Consider the following 25368-nt stretch of genomic DNA (forward strand, 5'->3'; position numbering starts at 1 on the left):
GGTATCATTGTTAAAAGCAAAGTATAATTTAAGAACTAGTTTAGAAACCCTAACCCTAAGTCTTTTTGGGCCCAAACCTATGCAATTTTCTAGTGCCAATGCAGCAAGTGTGCAGCCTTGAAGCAAGGAAACAAATGTTCCCCTACCCTGAGGAGGTCTCTGTTATGGCCTCCTTACTGTAGGATGTAGCACATGTCCCACTAGTATTGATAGTTTGATATCACTGGTATTGAGGTTTGATAGGATTGGGTCCTTCATCTCATATGTGTCTCAGATGTTTCAATTTTTGCTGTTGGAGTAAAGCAGCGGTTCTCAAACTGTTCTGCAGGAACTCTAGAATTCCTAAAGAACTTATCTAGAGGTTGTCCTCCATTACCAATCTTCCCCTGAGATGCATGGTCACAGAACAGTGATTGTAACTTGGACAATTTAAGTGATGAATGTGCAAGGCTACGTGAAAGCTTGCTCAGGAGCCGAAAAAGCTTTCCGCTTTGGCTTTGTATCAAAATGAGGTAACAGAGCTGAAATTTCAGCATGTAAACAAAAGTTCATTTTCCCTGTCGTGGAATATAATGGTAAAATGGCCAAGGTCCTTTCAGTTGCTGCTACAGAAATGTGTTGAAGAGTCTTCACTGCCAGGCTGTCACATTCTCTTAGAGACTTAACAAAACCTACCTCCTCATTAATTTATCTAATCTCAACTAATTGAAGTTTCCAGTATGTTTTGTTTCCATGGGCCAGTTAGTACGATTCTTCATTTGCTTCCCTCCAAGTGTCATCTTACCTGAGGAAAGTCTAACACAAAGTTCTCAAACCTGAGCTCACACTTTTACTAGAAAAATATTCTAAACCTTGAGTAGATAAGTTTTGAGACCGACAGGGCCAGACACTTCTAACTATACAGAAAGTTGTTGATAACTTCTTGGAAACTTCAACTTTAAGTGAAATGAATTACAACAAAACCAATTTCACCATTAGCTAACTGATATATGTAAAAAAGAGTTACGTTTCTACAGCATATTTGTGGCCACAAAAACATCACCAAACATTTCTACTAAATGTTGAAATAAATGTGAGCTTTCCAGGCCAGAGAAACTACGTAGAGATGGGGAGAATGCGCAAAGTTCACAAAGACAGTGGCTCTGGCCAGGAATCAATTTTTTTTTCTCAACAACTTTATAACTTTCTGCCCCTCCACCAGCTACCTCTGGCAGTGAAGGTAAGCTGGTAGTGGGGGCGGAGAGCAGCTAGAGTGAGCAGAACAGGGTGGGAAAGGGGAGGAATGGGGTGATTTCTGATCAAAGTGGGCAGTAGGCAGAATGGAAGAAAAAGGGGATGGATGTCAGTGGCATTGGTGTATACCAGATCCTAACCCCATTCCCTGTCTTCTTCCCTTTCCCTTACTCTTCTTGGATCTGCACTAAGGATTTCCATTGGGGCAGCAGAGGCTTGTGCCAGTAATGTTCCCTTAACTGGAGAGACTCCATGACTGCCCCCTCCCACAGGATACAGCATGCAGTCCTTAGGTGAGGCTGCATCGACAGTGGGGGATTTAGATAGTTTGGGCTCTAAGTCTAGCCAGGGTTCCCATTCAACCAGGGTTAAGTTCTGGTATCTAGATACATTTTTAATAACAGTTAATGCTAGTGCTGACATAATGTTTAGCCATGGTTAAGGGTAGAAAGACGAGGACAACGCATGATGCTACAACCTGTGACCTCTTTAAGAATACATCTGCACTAGTTCATGGCTATGATGATGATTACCTTCACCAAGTCACCAACTGTAACATAGAGGCAACTGTGTTCTAATACCAGCTATTGAGTATATCCAGATGTTCAGAGTTTTTGAGTCATTAAAATGGCATAGTTCCCTGCAGTCTACATATATCAGCTTGATCCTATTGGGCTAACCCTGTGCACTCTATACTTGCTGCCGGCTCTGACCTGGGTGTCATAAAAAGTGTTGTAAGGCACTCGGGTGCCGGCCATAAGAGCGCTGGGAAGACCATGAACTGTAACCTCCGGTGGTTTTTCTGCTGGCCAGCAGTGAGCCTTTGGGGGCAGGGGAAGGCAGGGAGGGGGTGGAACTGAGTGGGGGGAGGGTGAACTGGACCTGGGAGAGGGGTTGGAGATGGCAGCAGACTCTGCCACCGAAGCCTATGCCCCCTCCTGAGCTGAAGAACCTGTGTGCCTCTTCTGCTAAAGTGCAGGTACAGAATCAAATAGCCCCATAGGGTCCACTATTGCTCAACAGGGGGTAAGGAAACATTATTCCCTTACCCCAAGGAGACCTCCGGGAGCTTCCCTGGCCCCACAGGATATAGCAGTGGCCATTTCAACGCTGCTGTAGTTCTGGACGCTAGGGAAGCTTAGGATTGGGCTCTTAGTGGGTTTTCCCATTGTTACAGCACAAAATAGTGCATCTATTAAAAGCAGATACAACAAACAGAGAGGGTATAAGCTACATCAGAGGGGGCCAACCTGCATTGTTGGCACCCACCACAGGTGTGAACTTAGTGGCACACCAAGATGTGTGGAGTGGCACATGGGATACCCGTGAACTTTTAAAAGCCCTGTAAAAAATTTAGCCCCCAAACTATGCAGTTGCACTCTTTTTGAAAGTGCAGCGAGCCTGGGAGGATGTGCATTGCTATGAGCTGCTGCTCCGGGCTTCTCTTTAACGTGCCTGACAGCTGAATCAAGGCCCCTGAACAAAATCTTCTTTGACCCCGGGTAGCAGATAGATGCCTTTGCTATGCCACTGACTGGGGGGAGGCAGCAGAGCAAGTGGGTGGTGAGCTGCTGGGGGGAGGAGGTGGGTTCCTTCCAATTTTCACTTTTTAAAAAGCCTGGGTGTGATGTCACTTCTGGTTGTGACATCACTTCCGGGGCAACATTTTGAACTTGTCACTGGGCTACAAAATCATTAGCTACGCCGCTGCGTTAGTACAATTCAGTCCCACTCATCTGTACTTTTTTCAATGCTGCTGCTAAGCTGGAAAAGAAGACAGCTTGATCTACCTCAAACCCTCATGTCATTCAAAATCTTTATTAGGAAAAGGTTCCAACATCAAAAGGTGCTACATAGTAACCCTGTCACACAACACTGTCACACAAATTCCCTCAAACACCATTGCCAGCACTCATTCCAGTTTCTGCTCTTTAACTATGTAACCTCAGGACTTATGGTACTGCACTAGTAAAAGTACACAAATATTTAATAAGATTAAGGCTGTAATCCTATCCACACTTTCCTGGGAGTAAACCACATTGACTATAATGGGACTTGCTTCTAAGTAGACATGCATAGGATTGGGCTCCAAGTGCTACGAAAAGGAGGTGTAACAAAGATGTATTTTTTCAGTGTAAATTTTATTAGGAGAAACCCTTAAATAGACCAGTGAAAAGATAAAGAACTAAAGTATGCAAGCAAATTCAAAGAAACATGAACAAGAAAAGAAGATAAAAATGGATAAATTGGAGAAGATAGCTTCACAATCTAATCTAAGAACATTAATATGGAAATAGGGGTATACTAATTTAATAGGAGTTATTTCCATGTAAGCAGATTTAGGAACTCCAACTTACTTAACAAACTGAATATTTTACTATCTCCCACAGTACAGCCATATCTGTAAAGAGCCTGCCAACAAAATATTCACCGGCTGCGACACCTGTGAGACAGCTGTAAAACTGTGCCCTGTGAGTGCAATTCACCCTTCAAAGTCTTCTATAGGATCTTGTTAACTAGTCCTCTAGGTTCAGATACCATTTTTTAACAGATCTTAAATTATTAAATTCAAAACAGATGGGGAAAAATAAGAGTCTCTTGAGAAGAAAACATTCTGGACAAAATACTTTCATTGCATTTTTACTGTTCACAGACTTACCTGGTTCATGTGGTCTGCAGATGCAATTATACAAACATAGGTGCCCTTTGCCTTGCCAGAGCCAATGAATCAAACTCTTGTATGTCATTAATAAATATTTCAACTACATATCTAACAACAAACAAAGGCCAACAGAAAGACAGAATTGGGGAGAGCTATCTGTGAATATGTACAGTTCAGCAATAAAGACATTTTCACAATGCATTATTATAAGTTCAAGGTGAACTGGACACTGGGCTTTGAACCTGTCCTCAGAATTTCAGTTTGTGTCTTGGACAGTGGTTCCCAAACTTTTTAGCATCAGGACCCCTTTTTTTAAAACAACACTCTAGTCAGGACCCACCTAGCTTTACAAGACTGAAAAAGTTTCACTTTACCTGACCAGTTGTTCTGTTTTTATCCTTTTTACTATGTTGGCAGGGCCACCTTCTGGTGCATTTGTTGAGCTCCACGCTCATAAAATTGGGACCATTCTGGTGCCGTTGTGTTCCCCTTCACCTGGCCTTACATAAGAGCCAAGACATGCTCGCCTACTTCCAAAGGGCTCAATACATTTTCCTTGTCAGATTGAAAAGGGGAGGACTTTCTTCTCAAGTGGTTATTGGGGCCTGCATTCATCTGATCAGTACCATTCTGGTGGTATTGTGTTCCTCTCAGCCTGCTCTTCAAACTGGACTGAGGAACAGTCACCTACTCATAACTGCACATGCGCAGCTCAGTTTCACTTTCCATAGGGCTCAATATATTTTCCTTGGCAACTATCAGTTTGACAGGTTCATGATCAACCAAACAACCAATCATGACCCACTGGTGGGTCACAACTCATAGTTTGGGAACTGCTGGTCTAGGATATGATCATTTTTTAAAGGACAAAATTGAAAATGTGAGAAAAGTTAATCAGTGCTGCACTAGAGTGCAGGACTAGGAATGGAGACATCTGGATTCAGTTTCCCACTCTTCCATGAAACTCATTGGTTGACTGTGGGTCACTCATTCTCTCAACCTAACCAAACTCATAGGGTTATTGAGAGGATTAAAGGAGGTGGGTGAAGAACAATGTGTTCTTCTGTAACCATCCAGGAAGAAGGGCGGGATATAAAAGCAATAAATAAAATTTATCTAAGAGGTTTCCCTCTACTGTGACTCCCAGACAATACCTCTCTAGTGGGGTGAGGAGCCTGAGCTGAACTATGGGTATTGCTGCCAAAAGCCAGATCTTGCTCTAAATTAGACTTATGGCTATGCTTTTCTACTTACTATTTTAGAGTCAGTTCTTCCCTGCAGTCTAACGTCACTTACCTTTCAGTTCTACCTATTCCATTATTCTGCTCCTGTTTTCCTGGACACGTTTCTCTTTATCAGATGGGATCCGACTCAGCCTTTTCCTTGGGCAACACCTCAGCTTATTATGACTCCAGAGTCTATGGCTTTGACTGCTGAATTTGTCCACTGACCCTGTTGTATTCTTGGTTTATTTCCCAATTCCTATGTTCTTATCACATGATTTATTTGTTAATAATAACAAATGTACAGTATAATTACAATATTTTCTGCAGAAAGCAGATGTAATCCTCGCAATAATCCTGTCATTATCCCCATATAGCAGGAAGTAGCCCCACTGTGATGGCTTGGACAATGTTCAGAATAAGAGGAAAAATTTCCTCTTGCCCCAAGTTGCACCACAGTCACCTCCAACCCTGCACTAGGTACAGCACAGGCCAGCCGACCTGCCTGTTCCAGAGCAGGTTAGGATTGGGCTGCCCATCACTAGATAATAGCAGTTCTTCCACAACAGAACCTATTTAGGTTTCCTAACCTCTCTCATTTAGAATTTTGAAAATAAAATGTTATGTTTATTCGGGCAAACAGTTAAGGTTAATTACTATATCTTAAAAAATAAAAAAGTTAATATAGCTATTTAAACAAATACTTATAGGGTGAAATTCACATTTAGGCTCTCATGAGACTGTAGGGATAGTCTGGATATGCACATTCCTTCAGCATACTAAATCCAATATCACTGTAAAACCTAAGATTTCTTTGTTTGGTTATATCATCATATATATCTTTTAATTAAATAAAACTAAAATATTAGTCAATGAATTGTTTTCAAAGACATCAACAGAGTTGGCCTGTACCTTTTGCAATTGCTGAAAAATGTAAGATAGTGTCCGCGGAATGATGCCCCGGTCACTGTAACGTTCTGCACCCCCAGTGATGGTAAATGTCTTGCCACTGCCCGTTTGTCCATATGCGAATATAGTCCCATTATAGCCAGCTAGAGCACTGAAAATGGAGGAACAAACAGATAACAGAAAATATAAATGTTATTCACAGATAACTACTGTGAGGCTGCAATCTCATGCACACTTTCCTGAGACCAAGCTTCACTGAACAAAATAGAACTTACTTCTGAGTAAACATGCATAGGAATGCACTGTAAGTATAAAGCCACCTTACTGTTTACCTCATAAACCTTAGCTCTGTGATTAACATACCCCTGAAAATCTTTGTGGACGTGACTAGATATTGCTTCCATGTTTTAGAGCAGGGGCGGGCAAATCCCAGCCCGGGGGCCACTTGTGGCCTTTGGGACCCCCCAGTCCAGCCCGCAGGAAGCCTCCAGTCTTCAGTGAGCTTCTGGCCCATCAGAGACTGTTGGAGCTCACACTGGACCATGACTGCCAGTTGCAACCACCAGACGCATGCTGCAGGCCAAGTTAGAGCAAGGCCTTTTATCGTCTCCATGTGTTTTCTACTTTTCCCTGGGCATTATTTTAAACCCCCTCCCCCACTGCCTTTGAACAACTTATGTCTTCATGTGTTTCTAGTTTGGTCTGTACGTTTTCACTATGCAAGCGGTATGTGGCAAACACTTCATATTTTAATACGGTTCTACATGGCTGTATTATAGATCTCATACATATTATAAATAAGCTCAGCAAAATTCACTTATTCATATAAGTTCCATCTCTAATGTATTCATTTATGTAAACTTATGTAAATTTAAAATGTAATTTTTTTTTTTCTGGGCCCCCAACATATCAGAGAGATGATGTTGTCCTCCTGCCAAAACATTTGCCCACCCTTGCAAAAAGTAAAGGAATTCCTAAACTGCCATAAACCAAGCAAAAATAACATCCTGACATGTACTATACAGGTATAATCTAATTATCCACGAATTTTTCACCCATGGTTTTATCTCAACACAATGGGAAGGGCCCTTTAAATTAAAGGGGAAAAGTCATTTAACAATAGCCTTGTTAATGCGAGAAAGGGCAGCGGGCTGACAATCCATCAATCATTCTCTCTCCAGGTACTTGAACAGCCTCACTCCAAGGCAAGCAACACCTCCCTTCCCCCTGAGCATGTGAAAGAAAGATAATCACTTTGCATTCTTTCTCAGCATTGTGTTCTTTGAAGAGAGGGGTCACTGCCTGGGAATGAAGCCTTTCAAAGCGCCTGGAGAGAGACTGATTGATGGATTGTCTGCCTAATGACTCTGTCTTACATCACAAAGGTCAGCAAGGCTGTTTTTAAATCGCCTAGCAAAGGAACACTTGCTTTAATGCAATTTTTGCCATCCACATGAGTTCTCGGAACGGAAACCTTGTGAATACTGAGATTCAAACTGTATTTAAATATTATGCAGCATGTAGCTATCAATTCATGGACTTCAGTATGCACATCTGCAACCTGTAGCTCCAAAGGGAGTCACCATGACAACACCGTTTGTCCTATGATGCCATGAGCGAGCACCAGGGCAGACATTTCCCAGAAACCTCTATAGAAACATTGAGGGACCAAAGTGTGAGAAAGAGGTAAAAGAAAGAGATTGAGAGAGACCTCCATGCAAGAAAAGCCCATCACTATGAGGAGAATTCAGCAAAACTGTGTCTACTGGGAATTCCAGGTTTCCAGTGTAATGTCGCAAATTAAGGGTCCAATCCTTCCCTCGTCGCTCAATGGTGACGTGCCTCTTATAACAATGCTGACTACAGTGAAGTACTGGCAGGAAGGCCTGCCACTGCCCTGATCGCCGAAGCAAATAAGCTAACGGATGAGGCAGAAAGGGGTGGTGGAAGGGTGGAATGGGAGTGAGGAGGTGGCAAACCAGGGCAGGTGAAGGTAGGAAGAGGCAGATCAGGTCCTAGGAGGGGAGTGGATTGGCGGTGATGGTACTGCCGATATCCTAACTCCTTCCTGGGCCCAATCCTGCGGCGTGGTGCAACATAGACTTAAAACAGCTATTTAGCTATTGTAGGTCTGAGCTGTAAGGGAATGATTGTTTGCTTACCTAGAGTTTACCTCCTGGACTACCCTTCCCCCAACCACAGGATACAGCGGTTGCCATTTTAGTGACACTGCATAGACAGATTTTGGGGTAGGGGAATAAGTTTCGGCTGTAAAGGACATATGAAATGAGGCTGTCTGTGGCTACCTCCTTTCTCTTACATAGATTACTTGGAATTTGGTAGAGGACCAGATCCAAAAGCAGAAGAAGGAGAAACATCTTCCTTAGCAAAGACCTGAAGTGTTTGAGGGGAGAATACCTCTAATTTTTCCAGACAGCTGTAGTCTCAGAACAATGGACAAGCCACACCTTGCTCCATACGCAGGGACAGAGGAACAGGAACCATGGCCTTTCTTTTGCTTATGGGATGGGGCATTTAGTAAATATTTAGGATTTGATTGTGTGGAAAATGTTATCTGATTCCCAATAACTTCCTCACAGCTTGCAGTTTGTTTATCCAAAAGCCAAGATAATCCTCTCTTCAGCCTATTCGCAAAGGGATTATCTACTAATTCAACTGCAAAATTAATTCTGCTTCTGTATAATCTGTATAATCTATACTGTGTGTAGAACTAATTTCATGAGCCTGTCCTGAATTTACTGCCAATCAGTTTCCACTGATGACTTCAAGCTGAAGACACACAGGAGTTCAGGCAAGAGTAAGGACTTGAGAACTTTGCAAGACAGGTTGTATAAATGAACTGATTAATACAGTCAATGTTACTCAGGTTCCACAGAAGGAAATTGGGATGAGAAGATATTTAATACTACACACATTTCTCAAAAGACAGCTTGAATATCTTTATCAATCTTCCCAGCAACATTCAACTAGAATGAAGGTTAGGCATAGTCTAAAACTGCAATCCTATGCATATTTACCCTGAAGCAAGTGCTAAGGAGTTCAGTAGGATAAACTCCCAAGTAAATGCTCATTGGATTTTAGCCTAAAGCTTTCTTCAGGCTCTTCAGTCTAGAAAAGAGATGCCTGAGGGGGGACATGATTGAGACATACAAAATTAGGCAAGGTATTGATAGAATGAACAGTGGGTGCTCTTTGCCCTCTCACACAACACCAGATCGAGGGAGTTGTGCATTAAAGCAAGGGTGCACCCTAAGTTGAATAAGTTGGAATGATGGAGTTATGTGCGTAAGTAATTGATTCTTGTATTTACTGAATCTGTATCGATAGACCTACTTCTCCACTAGTTTCCTTTTTAGGTTAACTCCTATGCTGAACATTGTCCAGTATCTTGAAAGAGCGACTAGTTCTGATGTTCTTATTTTCCCCATTATTGCGCTGCAAGTTCCACAGTCCTGGTATTGTAGTTGAGTGGACAAAGCAAGCCCTTTCAATCTTTCCCAGCCTCTGAGTGGAGTATGGAGAACAATTAGTGAATGGACAGCCCAATTCTGAGCTGCCCAGTGTGTGGGGCTCCCACAGCACCAAAATGGTGACCGTGGGATCCTAAGTCTCTCTAACTTCTGTCCCTCTCCCCAGGTAAGGGAAGTAGCCCCACAATGGGGCTACTTGATTCTGTGGCAGTTCTTTAGCCAGCACAGAATCAAGGAGTTCCATGTTGGGCCAAACGGCCTGACACGGGGACCTAGATCCGGTACAGCTGAGCTCAGCCAGCCCTGGAGCTCTCGCACCCCACTCCCTCCTCCACCATGCCTTCCCCCTGCCCTACAACAGCTCCACCCACCTCCTCCCACACCCCACTCACGTCTCTGCCACCCAGCAATGCAGGCAAGTGCCAGGCAACGGAAAAAAATATTTGAGTCACGACAAAGGGGCACGTAACCATTATTTTCTGTTCAAGAGGACAGAAATAATTTGTTCTTCCTGTGAAACACATTCATGCGAGCTCTTGGGGGCAAAAGCACTCCAAGTTAGTGCTGAATTGCCTAGTACTATTTTAAAATTATTTTAGCAAGTTAGTAGTCACTTCTGATATAGCAAACAGCAGTAAAAGCAAAAGAAAGAGCTCTGCACAAGCAGAGTAGTTTGTGAAGTATGCTAGATACCTTTTTCCATAGGTCTATCCAGGCCTGGCCTTAGAAGCTGAGAGGCCCAACTGCAGACACTTTTGCAGGGGCCCCCTCTAATTTTTGGGGGGTCCCCTCTACTAATTTTTTTAGCTCTTAGCTTGAATGGAGTCAGACCAAGAAAAATTATCTGTAACTTCTTTGCAAGTTGAAAGGACTCCTGTACCTTTAGTGCTGGTGCAGAATAGGTGCCTAGGAGGTCGGCCAGAGGGAGGAGGGAGCACACACCCAGCCCACAGCACTCCCCAAATCTCACCTGTGGCTGCCCCATTCCCAGCAGCCCACTCTGAAGCCAGATGGGAGAGGATGGCACCAGGAGCTGTGAGGGTGGAGAAAGAGCAAGGTACACATGCTGCCACCTGCATGGCACCAATTTTGGGCCAACTGGAAGCAGTGGCGGGCAAGAGCTACTTCCAAAGTGACCCAATTTTGGGCCAAACGGAAGCAGCGGTGGGCAGAAGGGCAGTACAGGTCCCCCACCATGCAAATGACCCAATTGGGCAAAATCCCCCTAACTGCCTAAAAGCCAGCCCTGGGTCTATCATTTCCTTGCCGTCATATCAACAGAAGTATTTCAGATTGATAAAGTAATCAAGGAAGAATTATTGATTTGATAAGATTTACTAGACTTCAAAAGAATATATTGAATTTGCTCAGCTCAAAAAACAAACACGTTATGTAAAAGAAAAAATAAATAAATAACTATTCATGTGCACTCTGTTTATGAGTGAAGTTATAAATAAGTCAAGCTAAGAAAAGCAAAACCTTCCTCGTCTTGCCTAGGAGGATGGGGCCATGTGTAGGTCAGCTGCTTTTCTGGTGCCATGAGAGAGGCAAAGGGCCTCCAACTCATTTATCTGGAAGCCGAAGCATTTGCCAGATGGCTCAGTATAATCTGCAACAGCGCAGTGTTAAAGAAAAACACACAACAAGATGCCAAAGAAAGCCAGTGCCTGCTCACAACAAAAGGACCAGAACCAACAGAAGTACTTGTTTTCTTCCTGGTTTGGGGCAAATAGTCCACCTTACAATTTGAAGGATAGTTTTTTAAATACTTTCTATCGAAAGATATTGTTAGAATGAAACAATTACTACTTAACTTCAGGATTATGGAAACATTGCATATTGGGAGTTTCTGCCATTGCACTGCAAGTGAGCAGTTCTTATCTTTTGCAGGACTTAACTTTTATTTTTCCTTCATGCGTGTTTCTGTTCTTTGGGTGGTCACTTCCTCAGCCTTGGCACTGTAATGGAGGGTGGACAAAGCAAGCTCTTACAAGCTTTCCCAGTTTCTGAGTGGAGTCTGAAGGACTATTATTGAAATGAATATCACAAAAAAGAGAGCCTGAAGTACACAGTAAACCTCTGTAAGTTACAGCTTTCATTTAAAGTCCATCTCTTTCACAGCCCAATCTTATGGGCACACTGCGCTGCTAGAACTACAGTAGTGTTCCAGTGGAGCAGCATGCTTTACGGCTGTTGCAAATGGCAACATGCCATTTTGCACCATAGACCTGCGAGCAGCCACTACATTTATGGTAGTTAATATAGCCTCTCTGGTTTGGGGATACGAGCTGAAATTGCCCTTTGTAAAGGGAAGATTAAGCAGATAGAAAACTATCATGTCACAAAGAAGCCATGGTACAATGGCCAGTGCAAGGTTCTTCAAGCATCTTCTACCTTGTATGCCTGTCAGACATCTTTTGTGTGTCTCCCATCCCTGGGAACTGCCTGCTTCCCACTGAGCTGTTCCCATGAGATGCTGGACTCAAACTAATGACCTTAGCAGCTGTAGCTGCCTGATGTTATGAGAGTGAGATTATTATGTGTCTACTTCAAAGCCCCAGACTATATATGTGTGTGTGTGTGTGTGTGTGTGTGTGCGTGCGTGTGCGTGCGTGTGCGTGTGCGTGTTAATTTAGATGCACCTGCTTGATAGACCTTTTCCCTATAGGAACATCTCTTGCTGGCATCAGCCTGGCCTCTTATCTGCTCCATGTGTCTGATAAGATGTCTTTTAAATGATGAGAACTCTGGCAGTAGCAACACTTACAGTGATATAAATCATTTTGCTGTCTTTAGCAAATTAGTCAGCAAATTTAGTCAGCTAATTAGTCTTTTTCTAGCCAATTAGCATCAATTTCCTGATAAGAGAGCTGAAGTAGTTAGCCTATATAAGATTCTGGATTTGGCAATTGCCTTGGTCTTGGACCTTGCTGGACACTGGCAGGCTGTGTCACCCTAGAGCAGTGATTTTCAACCTTTTTTGTCTCATGACACACTGACAAGGTACTAAAATTGTCAAGGCACACCATCAGTTTTTTGACAATTGAAAAGGCACACCATGCTGTTGGTGGGGGGTTCACATCCCCCAGTGGCCCTGTTAATAAATGACCCTCCTCCAAACTCCCATGGCACACCTGCAGACCATTCACGTCACACCAGTGTGCCATGGCACAGTGGTTGAAAATGGCTGCCCCAGAACTTCCTGAAATGCTGTAAGTCTATGCCTAGAGATGTCTCTGGATGACTAGAGGTGCTTCTGTAAGTTGTTGCCACTATGTTTTAGCAAAAACAAAGCTCTTTTATGATAACCTTGAACTAAATTTGCTTCTTCCTCAGATCCAAAAGAATCTCTAGCCCTGGTACAGCAGTCTTGGACAAAGCACTTGGCTATATAACCCTTCTCTGCAGCATGCTGATTTTCTAAATGCAAGAGCAGAAAGATAGCTGTCGCTGTTGTTTTTAGATCAAGGAACATTCAAACATGCTAAATTCCATCTACAGTCTCAACTGACTATTTTTCTTTTAAAGTCATGTTCTGTTCAATGAATGTTCTATTCAACAACTGTATCAAGCTGCTGGGAGATATCCAGTGACTTGGAGTATGCTGTCATCAATACAATGATGATACTTGGTTCTATCTCTACTTTCCATCTAGCTCTAGAAAGACCATAAGTGTTTTGAACTGGTGCCTGGCTGCTCTGAAAAACTGGATGTCAGTGAATAAACTAAAACTTAAATCAGGGCCAAATTCTATCTAACTTTCCAGCCCTAATGTAGCCATTCCAGAAGGGTGCGCGCTGCATCCTGTGGTGGGAAGGTAGTTATGGAGGCCTCCACAAAGTAAGGGAACATTTGTTCCCTCGCCTCAGGGCTGCATTGCAGCTGCACCAGCGCCGGAAATTTGGATAGGATTGGGTCTTCAATCAAGACGGAAGTCCCACTAATTCGCAGGAGAGCTAATTCAGATTAGGGTATACAGCAAACTCCAGACAAGGATTGCACTCTCTTTGAAAGAACAAATTTACAGCATGGGCATAATCTTGGAACTGGCCCTTTACCTCAGAATCCCAGCTCAAAGTTGTGGCCATTAGCTCATTTGCTCAATTTTGGTTTAATTGTGCTCTTTCCTGAAGAAGATCTAGCCACAGTAATCTATGCAACAGTCACATTGAGTCTGGACTTCTGTAATACACTCTACCTAGGGCTACCCTGGAAGACAGTCTGGAAACATCAATTAGCATAGAACGTAGCAACATTTCTGAGCCCTGAGGCTAATTTTTTGCTATTTTTGCTGGCTACTGTCAAGTTGGATTTATTTCGGGTCTCAGTGCAACACACTGGCTAGGACCTTTAAAATCCTATATAGTTTTGGACCGGGTTACTTGAAGGCCTGCCTTCTCCCACATCAGCTTGCCTTCTTCACTCTTCATCAGGCTCCCTGCTCTGTGTCCAGTTGCCTATAAAGCATGACTGACTGTGGCATGGAACAGGGTCTTTGCAGTGGCAGCTCTTATACTGTTGGGAATCCTTCCCAGAGAAATATGGCTGGCACAGTCCTCACCAGCCTTTAAAAGCCTTTAAAAGCACTTTGAAGATTCCCCTCTTCCTGCAGACTTCTGACTGATGTTTTTCACTGTCTTAACTTGTTTTTGTTCTGTCTCTTTTGATGTTATTATTTTGGTTTTAAGGAATATTGCTTTTATGTGGCTTTTAAAAAATATTGTAAACTGCCTTAATAATCCCTTTGGCACAAAAAGAAGGGATTAAAATATTTAAAATAAATAAATAAAAGAAAAATCAAATACTTCAAAAATGGCAAAGCATAAAACAAGAACACTAATACTTTGTATAGGCTTCAATCTTTTACGGTTTATAACAATGCAGTAAAAAGAAAGAGTCATATAAAATGTACCTAAAATTCAATAGTTCTTAGTTTACCCCAAGACGGAGTCAGCCACATAGTCCTTAAGAACAAAGAGGCAAAAAAAAAAAAAACCCAAGCAGTTCATTCCATGTTTACAAGACTCAAATCAGCATCACTCTCTAGACAAAGACCCTTTCCTAGATTTATCTTCAGTTTTCCTTCTCACCACCTAAGAGGTCCTCAGAGTGGCTCATATTTGGTTTAAAACAGTGTTTCTCAATGTTTGTCCTCCACCATACCACTTCACATGTTCCACCTATTCAAAGTAGCACTAGACGTAACTGGTGATGACATCATTGCCAGTTACTTCTGAGTTGGGAGGCCAGATGCAATGTGACCAACACCAATAATAGGCTCAGGGTGGATGGGAAGGCTTTCTCAAGCAAAGGAGGGCTTTTTTCTGCCTGCCGAGCCAAGCCGCCTACCGCTGTTTGTTGTGTCACATTCCTGGCCTTGCTGCTGGGTGGCAAGTGTCCAGGGGTTCCACGACTACCACCAGAAACTACCTCAAGTATCACTGGTGGTACCCGTACCACTGGTGGAGGAACACTGTTTTAGAACATTATTCCTTCCTCTTCTCCTTGTCCTCCCCTCAGAAGCAGATATTGGAATCTCTGTGAGGTGAGGCACAGTCTGCTTTTAAAAGCACAGCAGATGGTGGCAGTGATGGTGATCTCTGCCCTCTTGGCTTTTTTGCCTCTTCTCTTATGAAGAGGAAAAAAGTTTCTTCATTGTGCTAAGAGTATGTAAATAACAGGATGGAAAACCCATTCAGTCATTGGTTAGGAGAACCATTTTGTCAGCCAACAAAAGAAAATATTAAAAAATACACAAATCAAGGATAGATTTCCAAATTCTATGCTAAATGTAGAAATGGCATGATCTCACCTCACCTGATTACATGACATGCAAGACACATGTGACATCTGTGTGAAACAAGAGTCTTCCCAAAGAAAATGGAATAATACAGGTAGATTACTCCTTAGCCAGATATCCAAGATCCAGATATTTTTGTCCAAGACTTTTTTTTAACTTTCTGTAGTTTGAACAGTAGTAGGTCTTGTGCCATGTACAGTGCAAGTACAGACTCTAAGTTCTATTCTCTGCTCTGCGGTGTGTACTTGTAGACACTGTTGACAAATGTCAAAGAAGCCAGTAGACACCTTTATAGGTAACAGTGAAAAGAGCAAAAGAAAGTATTTCTCATTCTATTTATGCAATCATTCCAAAATCCAGACAAATCCTGTCCCAAGCGGTCCAATTAAGGGATACTCAACCTGTACAATGAAATAAGTTGTTTTGAGATTCACAGCCCAATCCTATCCACACTTTCCAGCGAGTAAGCCTCATTGACTCTAATGGGGCTTACTTCTGAGTAGACAAGTATAGGATTGGGCTCTCAGGGAGTAAAGTCCTGTTTTTTAAAAAAAAAATTGCCAACTTAAGTTAAAAAAAACTTTAAAATTCAGGCAATTTCCATCAAAAATGGGAAGAGGAGAAGTGGAAGAGGGGAAAAAGAAGAAACACTTCCGGCCACTAGCAAGGGTGATGATGGACAGGGAAAGAGAAATCAAGCGAACAAGCGCAGGGTACCTATTTGTAGGTTATCTCAGCATCATTTTTAAATGTAACTGAAATCAATCTTACTAGAGACCAGAATGTTTTTCTCTTAGGCAGTAGCACTTTAACATGTTTAAAGAGATGCTTTCTTCAGTAAATTATCTCTGTACTTCATCAAAGACCCATAATCCAAGAAAAGTGACCTTGCTGAAACAAACTATATCAAGCAATTGCAAACTCTGATGTCAACAATTTCATGAACTTGCACCAGGCTAGGATGCTGGTAGAGGTATGGTGTTTCTGCTTATCCAAGTTTGCGGAAAGGAATTTTCTTTTAGCAATATACACCTACTACGGAACTCCAAAATCTACAAGGAGGAACAATAAACATTTTAAAGTGAAAATACGATGCTCACAACAGAGCTAAATGTCCTGTGTCCTAGGGTCATGCTGATAATCTTTAACATGGTAGATGAACAGTACAATGAATTGGAAGGACTTCTGTTGCATTGCTACAGCTGTGAAACAGGAGATTTGGGCTTACCTGTGAATCCCCTTACTCTGTTGATGGTCATCTCTGGCTGACTCAGGAAGAAACCCAACCATTCTGTCTCACAGGCAAGGTCAGTCTGGAGAATCGAGGGAGGTCCTCCCCTCAGGAAGACTTTGTAACCTGACCTGCCTGCCTGAGAGGGAGAAGCTTCCCAGATGCCAAGGACTGACCCTGCCATGGAGATCCCACCAGAGAACTCCCTTCCACTCAAGTTGAGAACTGCATCCTCCCTGTTAACCTTCTGGTGGAGACTAAAAATCTTTTATTTTGTCTGGTTTTTTCCCTTTAATGTTGTTGCTCAGCTTTTCCTTGTCTTTCTCTCTGTGTTACTATTGTTTTTAACTGTAGTTTCATGTAACTTTTATTATACTTATTATATTGCTATTGAATATCATGCTGTTAGCTGCCTTGGGTGCCTTCCCTGCCTTGGATGCCTTCTGGCAAGGGCTGGACACTTTCCTTTTCTGTCCATCCTTCCCTTCTAGTCCCATTCTATCTATCATAAAAAGACCTTTAAATTCACAATGAAATTTGGTAGTGTTGGCAAATTCTCAAGAAATGAGGTTTACAATAAAACGGAAGGTAAACTTTATTTTTAAGTTTTCAGGCACATGTTTCAAAGGAAGATTTTCCTTTGGAGAAAATCTGTACTTGAATATGCCTTCTCATTGAAGTGGAGATAAAAGTTATTTCAATTATACTAAACAAACTATCTTAACATTACATCTCTTTGTTTCTATGCCAAATCTGTACCATAAAGCCAATTTAGCAATGCTTTTCATTTCATAGATATCCTTTATATACATCTAGTAGCTCTGATTTGTCTTACAGTTCAAAAATATACCAGACTGTTCAGTTTCTACAGAGACAGATGACAACTGACAAAGGCACAATATTTCTTGTTTAAATTATTCAAGAATATGTAAAATGATTCAAGAATATGTAAACTTGAAAAATTAAAATGATATGGGGAGGAAAGGTTAAAGTGTTCTCAACCAAATGTTTGGTTAAATATGCCCGGTCATATTGTAAAGTAGAGATAACTTTAATGGTTGAAACTGGATTCTGTTAAAGAGCAATTAATGAATCCTTCATGCAAATTAAAATCTATAGTACAACAACTGAAAAACATTTAAGAAAGCACTTTAGTTGCTGCAATGTTCTGACACTTCATTTTTTTTAGTAAAATTTGAGGAAGAGAGAAAACAAATCTTAAACATGCTAAATAAAAAACCCTATAATCAAGTTGAAGTGGCATTCAAAAGGGCATTATTTTCTTCCTCCACCATCCCATAAATAGATCCTACAGACCTCCACGTCAAGCCACCTACACTAATAAGAATAAAAATGTGATGCATGCATGTCTGTTATAGAGCTTTACCACCACTTACCATGTCAACCAAGGGCTATAAAAAGATCAGGACATCACTGTTTCCCAACTACTGGGTCATTGCCTGGTACTAGCCTAGCTTCCTACTTCTTTTCAAGAAAGAAAAAACAACAACAAAACCTTAAAATGTTTAATTTTGATCTGGTAGCCTAGCTATTAGCCCCATTTCAAATCTCCCATCCCTTAAGACAGTGATTTTCAACCTTTTTCATCTCACGGCACACTGACAAGGTATTAAAATTATCAAGGCACACCATCGGTTTTTTGACAATTGAAAAGGCACACCATACTGTTGGTGGGGGGTTCACATCCCCCAGCAGCCCTGTTAATAAATGACCCTCCTCCAAACACCTGCAGACCATTCGCGGTGCACCAGTGTGCCATGGCACAGTGGTTGAAAATGGCTGCCTTAAGAGAAAGAGTGACTGGTGTGAACTGCAATTCTGTGGCACAGCATTACAAGCATGCTCACTTTGGCAGAGACAGAATACCTCAGGTTTACCTGGTGAATCTAAATAAGATGGTGATGCTGGGGGATTCCTGTTCAGCACCTTGGCCTTTACAATGTGGGTGCCACACAGGGTTCTATTCTGTCCCCCACGCTTTTTAACATCTACATGAGACTGCTGGGGGAGATCATCCAGGGATTTGGAGTGGGGTGTCATCAATATGCTGATAACACCCAGCTCTATCTCTCTTTACCATCTCATTCCAGGGAGGCTGTGAAAGTCCTAGAGCAATGTCTGGAGGCTGTTGGGTCTGGACGAGGGCCAACAGGTTGAGATTGAATCCAGAAAAGACAGAGGTCCTTTGATCCGAAAAGCCTTGATTCAGGTACGGAATTGTCTGCCTGCTCTGAATGGGGTTGCACTCCTCCTGCAGGAGCAGATGCGCAGTTTGGGTGTGCTCCTGGATTCACAGCTTTCCCTGGAGAGCCAGGTGACAGAGGTGGCCAGGGGTGAATTGCTCAGTTCAGTCTGGTGTGCCAGCTGTGGACGTACTTGTGTCGATCTGACTTAACCACAGTGGTCCGTGCCCTAGTGACTTCAAGATTGATTACTGTAATGCGCTCTATGTGGGGCTGCCCTTGAAGACAGTGTGAAAGCTGCAACTAGTGCAGAATGCGGCGGCCAGGGTGGTTACTGGAGCTAGGCAGTCTATTTCTGTCAAACTGCTGCTTCAGCAACTGCAGTGGCTGCCCATTCGTTTCTAGGTCCAATTCAAGGTGCTGGTTTTGAACTTTAAAGCCCTTCATGGTTTGGGGCCAGGTTATCTGAGGGACCTCCCATATATTCTGGCCTACCTTCTTAGATAATCTGAGGGGGCTTTCCTGCAAGTGCCGCCTTTCTCCCAAGTTAGGATAGTGGTGCCACAGTTATGGAACTCCCTACCAGGGAAATTAAGATCTATCCCCTCCCTCATGGCATTTTGGCGAAGGTTTAAAACAAAGGTTTCGTTTTGCTTTTGGGTTGTCTGTCTCCTGTGCCTCTATAGCAGTTCCTTGAGTTATTTTTGACCTCCTCCATTTGATGTTCCCACCCCATGGTATTTCCTTTTTCTTTTGCTGTATTATATTTTCTTTTTTTTTTACTCTACTGTATATTGTAATTTTTTTAAAATCTATATTGTAAGCTGCCTTAGGCAACTGCTTACAGCAGAGGAAAGGTGGGGTAGACATCTTTTAAATAAATAAATAATAAATAAATCATGACCCAACTAGTTTCAAAGGAGTTACTACCAATTCATTTTTGTGCAAACAGCCGTTGGATTCCAGAATACTTTGTCTACTCTTCTCAGCCTCATGTAGAGAGGCATGCAAGAGGGGAAAGCATCAATTGTAAGGCTTAAGAAATGAGGTGAGTGGCACTACAGAATTTAGCAGTGGTCAGTTGCATTGCAGAAGTGTTCTGTTGCTCCAGTTTACTAGAGATTCACAGGGGTTCCATTCTGGATCCCCCCATAGTTAAACGATACCAGGTAAACATCTTACCTCCTTTCAGAGGTAAGGGGAGCACTGGGGCTTCCTCTGGCCTCCTAATGCCTTATAAGGCATTAAAAATGTCCTAGTTTCACAGAGAAACCGAAATTCACTTTTTTGTGTATGTTGGGCTCACTCTGAGATGGGCATTGGCCATGGTCAAGTGTTTGCTAGGATTAAGAGAACCGTCCTCTGTTAGGCTCAGAGGACCGCCCCGGGAACAAGGGACCGCAAGGGAACAGAGCTCCCCTCACCTCTGGAGGGTGGGTGTACAGGGGCACACACGGGGGGGGCGCCATGGACACAATCTACGGATAAGGAAATCCACAGAAACAGAATCCATGGATACGGCCCCCCTGTACTTTTTAGTGGCACTCCAGGGAACTCAGAACGCTTTCAGAGCACCCAGGAAGTTGTGTGAGGCTACATAAGGAGCTGGGTAACTATCCGCTGGGGAAGCAGTGTGTTGCAGAGCAGCAGCATGTTGCAGTCCTGTGCCCTGGGGTGGCACAGGCTCCAGTACTGCAACTGTGTAGGACTGCGGCCATACATTGTACTGGTAGCAAAAGTTTCAATTTCATCGGTCATGTCTCTCATTGATTTCTATTTATTTAATGCATTTGCACCATGCTCTTCAGTCATCAAGGATCCCAGACTGACTTAAACAAAATCAAATAATTGAAATCATTATAACAGAAAAAAGTGATGGTGGTGAATATCCCTTGCTGGTTTCTTTCTCCTTTTCACAGAGTAGTTCATGGTTCTGTGACCACTCTGAGGGAAAAGGGAGGCACTAATAGGTGAAGACGGCACTGGTGGCTAATTATTTATTCTTCAGTTATACTTAATACTTCAGATATATGCAGAAATGCTCAGAGCTAATTAAAGTGGAATTTAAGCTTTAGGGTATCAGAGTTTTTTGTTTGAAGTCCTCAATACTTTGGACCACATCCTTAGCCAGGGATAACCTAAGCTCCATGGCTGTACCTGTACCCCTAAGAAATGCCAGTTGCTATCTCTCAACTGCCCAGCAACTGAGAAGAGAAGTGCATGTTGGTAGCTATGGCAATGGAACTCTCTATCAATCCACTGGGAAGGACTGGAACGCCACCTTTCAACCTCTTTTCAAAGCGGTTCTCTCATAAAACTAGTTGCTGACCACTGTCCTAAGCAAGAGCAGCAGACTTCCCCAGCCCTGCGCCTGGGGCAAAGGTCCACGATGGCACCCCCCGCAGGCTACCGCCATCCCCCCACGTAGAAATCTACCCTTCCCTACTCACCTGAGGCTCACAGAGCCTTGCACAACCCAGGAACATATCAAGAGAAACCTCTGTGAGGTTCCCCAATGCTTTAAACTGTGCTTCCAGAAAACCGGAAACACAGTTTCCACCCCTGTTGGGAGCCTCAGAGAGGCTTCCGTGGGGTCCTGGTGCCTCGCACCTGGGGCTTTTGCCCCATTGGACCTTACAGTAGGTCTGCAACTGCTAAGTAAAAGTGTGTGTCCTTTTCAAGGTAATGATCTCAGATAGGTTTAAAAAAAACAAAAACACTGCACTATACCATTTAAATCCCCTGCAAAAAGATTAGGCATCTGTAACTTGAATTCCAAGAGAAGACAAACTTGTGTTACTAACAGTTACTGTGGTTATGCATTCTTTAAAGTAAGCTACAACAACATAAAACTGCAAACTCCAATAATAAATCTTCTGGTTAGAATATATGAGATGGAGTACGCTTAGCCAGGTTAGGAACGTGCTGTTCCAAATGCTGTATAAACATAAAACTAAATGACAACTCTTGTTCCAAAGAATTTACAGTTTAAAATACCAAAAGCATTATATGATCTATAACAGAAAAACTGACACTATCTTTCATTTCCGTATTCAGGTAGCAGAAATAGGTTTTAAAAGTCTTTTCTTCGGGCAGCCACTGTGTTGGAAACCATTCTGTCTGCCAGTTCAATCACCCGGCAACCTACTGTACCAGCAAAAAGCACCTACAGGTCCAGAATCAACATGCTGCAGCTGCACTCAATTGAGCCACAAAACAAGCTCAAGAGGATGGAAAAAGTGGTATGTTACACCACAGCTGAATGGCTGGGACAATGAACAAAGAATAATGGGCAATAGCAGTTCTTTGTGGGAGAAGGCAACAAAGTGGGACACATATTCTCCTACACAACATGCATAATGAAAGCAACAAACTCTTGCAGTATTTGAATGTTCAAAACATAAAACAGTTTGGGTTTAATTAAAGGTAGATGTCTAATACTGATGATCTTAACATTGCCAGGATATCAGAAGGTCACCATACAACAAATATATGCAGATGTGAGAAAACAGATGTTGTACTTATAAAAAGAGATGGTTAGATAGTATGGTTAGATTCTAAGTTTTATAGATGCAACATTCTCAATCTCTGAATGATGATTTGAAGTCTGACAGCCCAATCCTAATCAAGTTGCCTACACCATGATGCAGCAGCACCAAAACAGCTACCACTGTATCCAGCGCAGGCAATGAGGCGGCTGGAGGTCTCCCCGATGTAAGGGAACATTTGTTCCCTTGCCCTAGGGAAAGCCCCAGCAGCCACTATGGGGTTACTTGGAACTGCTCCAACAAAGGTGCAGGATGTACGTGCCTCTGTCAGTGATTTTGTTGGTGTATCCTCATGACAGTGGATTGGGCCGGGTGGGGGGATAGGATCCAGTGGGAGCCTTTGCCACCCCCCTCCCAGTCCACCCCCCATGCCTCCCTCCCTCTGCCTTTTTACACCCCCTCTTCGCCCTCCCCCTGCCTTTGAATGCCTCCGCACCACTCGGCACAGAACTTACCTGTCTTGTCACCCCTGCCACTTCCACAGGCACAAGAAACCAGCGCCCACCAGTGGAGGGTCTCCATCCCGGTGCTTGGGTCCACTTAGCTATCGCTAAGTACTTCCCAGAACTTTCCTGTGTGCTGCCCTGACAATGGCCATCATGAAAGTGGCACTGCAGCCCTGGTGGATCGGGCCATGAGAGCATTCCATGACTTCACTCCTCCTCCCTCCTGCCCTCACATGTATGAACTTCATCGTGTTTTCCACTTTCTTTGCTCAGAATGTATTCTTTCTATGTACATCAGTACTAACCATGCCTATCCCTAATCAGGATAACCCTCATAAACTAGAGTTTGAAACCAAGGTATGAAGATTTGCAAACCCTGATCATGAGCTGTCTTGGTCAATCTTAATAACAACAACAACAACAACAACAACAACAACAACTAGTTATTATTATCTTGGTGTACATGTAATGCTACACCATAATTAAAGCAAGCTATGAAAGTGAGGAGAGAATTTGCATGCAACCAAGGAGGAGGGGGAAGCATGAGAGCCCGTGGGACACTCCTGATATCCTAACCATGATCATAAGTCCAAGAAAGTCACATCTGCATCAGTCCTTAGAAGAGCTATTCTTCATTCTGAGGTCTACTTTTGTTGTAATGAGACAATTATTATAAAATGCCTGAGAATCTAACCATACTATCTAACCATCTGTTTTTATAAGTACAACATCTGTTTTGTCACATCTGTATATACTTGTTGTATCGTGACCTTCTGATATCCTGGCAATATTAAGATCATCAGTCCCAACCATCATTCGAATTATCACATGGGCAATTGACCACCTGACTTTCAAACCACAAAAGGTCCTATACAATTTAACTCTTTTATTCAAAAATAAAACTGTTTTGGGTGGGATCTGTGATCAACTGAAATCTTTAATGGAGAACCTAATCCTGCCAATATTGGCAAAATCCCAGAAGCAGGGATGTGTAAGAGCGATAATGCCTAGGCAACATTTGGATAAAACAAGACAAGGCAAGGAAATGGAAGGCAAAGGCAAAGACTGCTCTGCGCCTAGGAGCAGATGATGACCTCTTCTGATCTATTAGGTGTTCAAATGGCTCATGTAGGTTTGTCTCATTGCTTGCAAATCTTCATCCTGATAAGAGCTCAGTGGGAGTACATAGGCCAAATTCCAGGTTCTTTTCCAAGACTCCACAGGACCTGCTACAGGATTCAGTTTTGATATTATCCCAGTAATGTCTCCTTCTAAAAGAAACACTGTACTATTTGTAATCCAAGAACAGAGATAGTTAACTGGCAGCCTGTGGATCAAATCCTAAAAAAAAAAAAATTTACAGAGCTCCTAACAGTCCTATCACATTTTGCTCACCTGACTGTTGAGAGTTTCACTCAAAAGGAAGAGAGAAAAAATGTTCTGAAGGTGCAACAAAGATTTATCAGAGATTCTGATGAGTCGAGAGAGGTTCAGTTTATGAGACAAAATATACTTCTGGCCCCTGGATCACTGCCTGGAGAATACAGAAATTTACTATCCCTGATTGAGAACATGTACGCTGGAGAAAACCAAGACATTTCTCAGACACAGCACTGACACAAGGCAAACCTTGCAATGCTGTAGGAATATGAACAGTTTAAACTAAGGAGGTATTATGATTCAAGGAAAGTTGAGGAATAAAAACGCAAACTCATGCACACTTATTCAGAAAGACTTCCCATTCAGTTCAGTGCAACTTACTCCTAATTAACCATGAACAGGTTTGCAGCCTGACAATGCAATCCTATGCACATTAACTCAGTTCCACTATTCTAAATGGAACTTGCTCTCCACTAACTGTTTTAAAATCATAGCTTTAATCACGACATAAATGGAATATTCCAAGAACAAGGAAAAAAAGTTCAAAGGAGGACCGAAATAGAAAAAAATGATGCAACTCTTCATCCTGTCAACAAGACACTGGAAACCTATAATTAGCATCATTCATGCATGATCTCTCCTTTTATTGTTTTGACATTGTTCAAGATTTATTCTGCTGGAATATTGAATTTAGTTTTTATGTGATCATATGACAAACAGTCTTGGAATGCTGCTTAAGAAATTCATTGATATTTTCTGCTGTGTTACTTTCCTAGAAACTTATCAGCAAAGCTTTTCCTTCACTTACTGATATACTTTTCTGTTCAAGAACAAGTCTGTTTGAGCTTCCAAAAATCTAACCTGCCAAACTGGCATGCCAAGCTTTGTGTTTTTTTTCTTTCTTTTAAGATAACAAAAACAAATTCATTATGAAAAGCCACATAGTTCCAAAATAGCAACAATTAATCTAATTTTAACAAACTATAAAAGAATTTTGGCATACTAAATTACAGAGAAATATAAATAAAAACAGCTGAGGTTCTACTCAGCAAAATGTACATAACACCTTCTGGAAATGTTCATAAGATGTTTTAAACTCCGCTTATAAAGCATACTTTTTCAAATGAGGAGTTATGTTGCAATAAAATTGCAATTACAGGCAAGCAAAAACATCTTGAAGATTTATAAACAATAACATAACAAAAGTGTTACTTAAATATTTGGAAATAGACACTACATAC

The 25368-nt window shown here is 42.3% G+C and overlaps 1 protein-coding gene across 1 annotated transcript in view; it reads right to left on the minus strand.

Annotated features, from left to right (window-relative positions):
* The window catches only part of KIF6 (kinesin family member 6), a 221553-nt gene that overhangs the window by 180620 nt on the left and 15565 nt on the right, over positions 1-25368 (minus strand). The window contains exon 4 of the mRNA XM_066611624.1: positions 6031-6178. Coding sequence (XP_066467721.1) covers positions 6031-6178 — 148 coding nt within the window. The remainder of the gene's footprint in view (positions 1-6030; positions 6179-25368) is intronic.

The sequence above is a fragment of the Tiliqua scincoides genome, chromosome 1 (assembly GCF_035046505.1).
Source record: "Tiliqua scincoides isolate rTilSci1 chromosome 1, rTilSci1.hap2, whole genome shotgun sequence".
Classification (NCBI taxonomy): Eukaryota; Metazoa; Chordata; class Lepidosauria; order Squamata; family Scincidae; genus Tiliqua; species Tiliqua scincoides.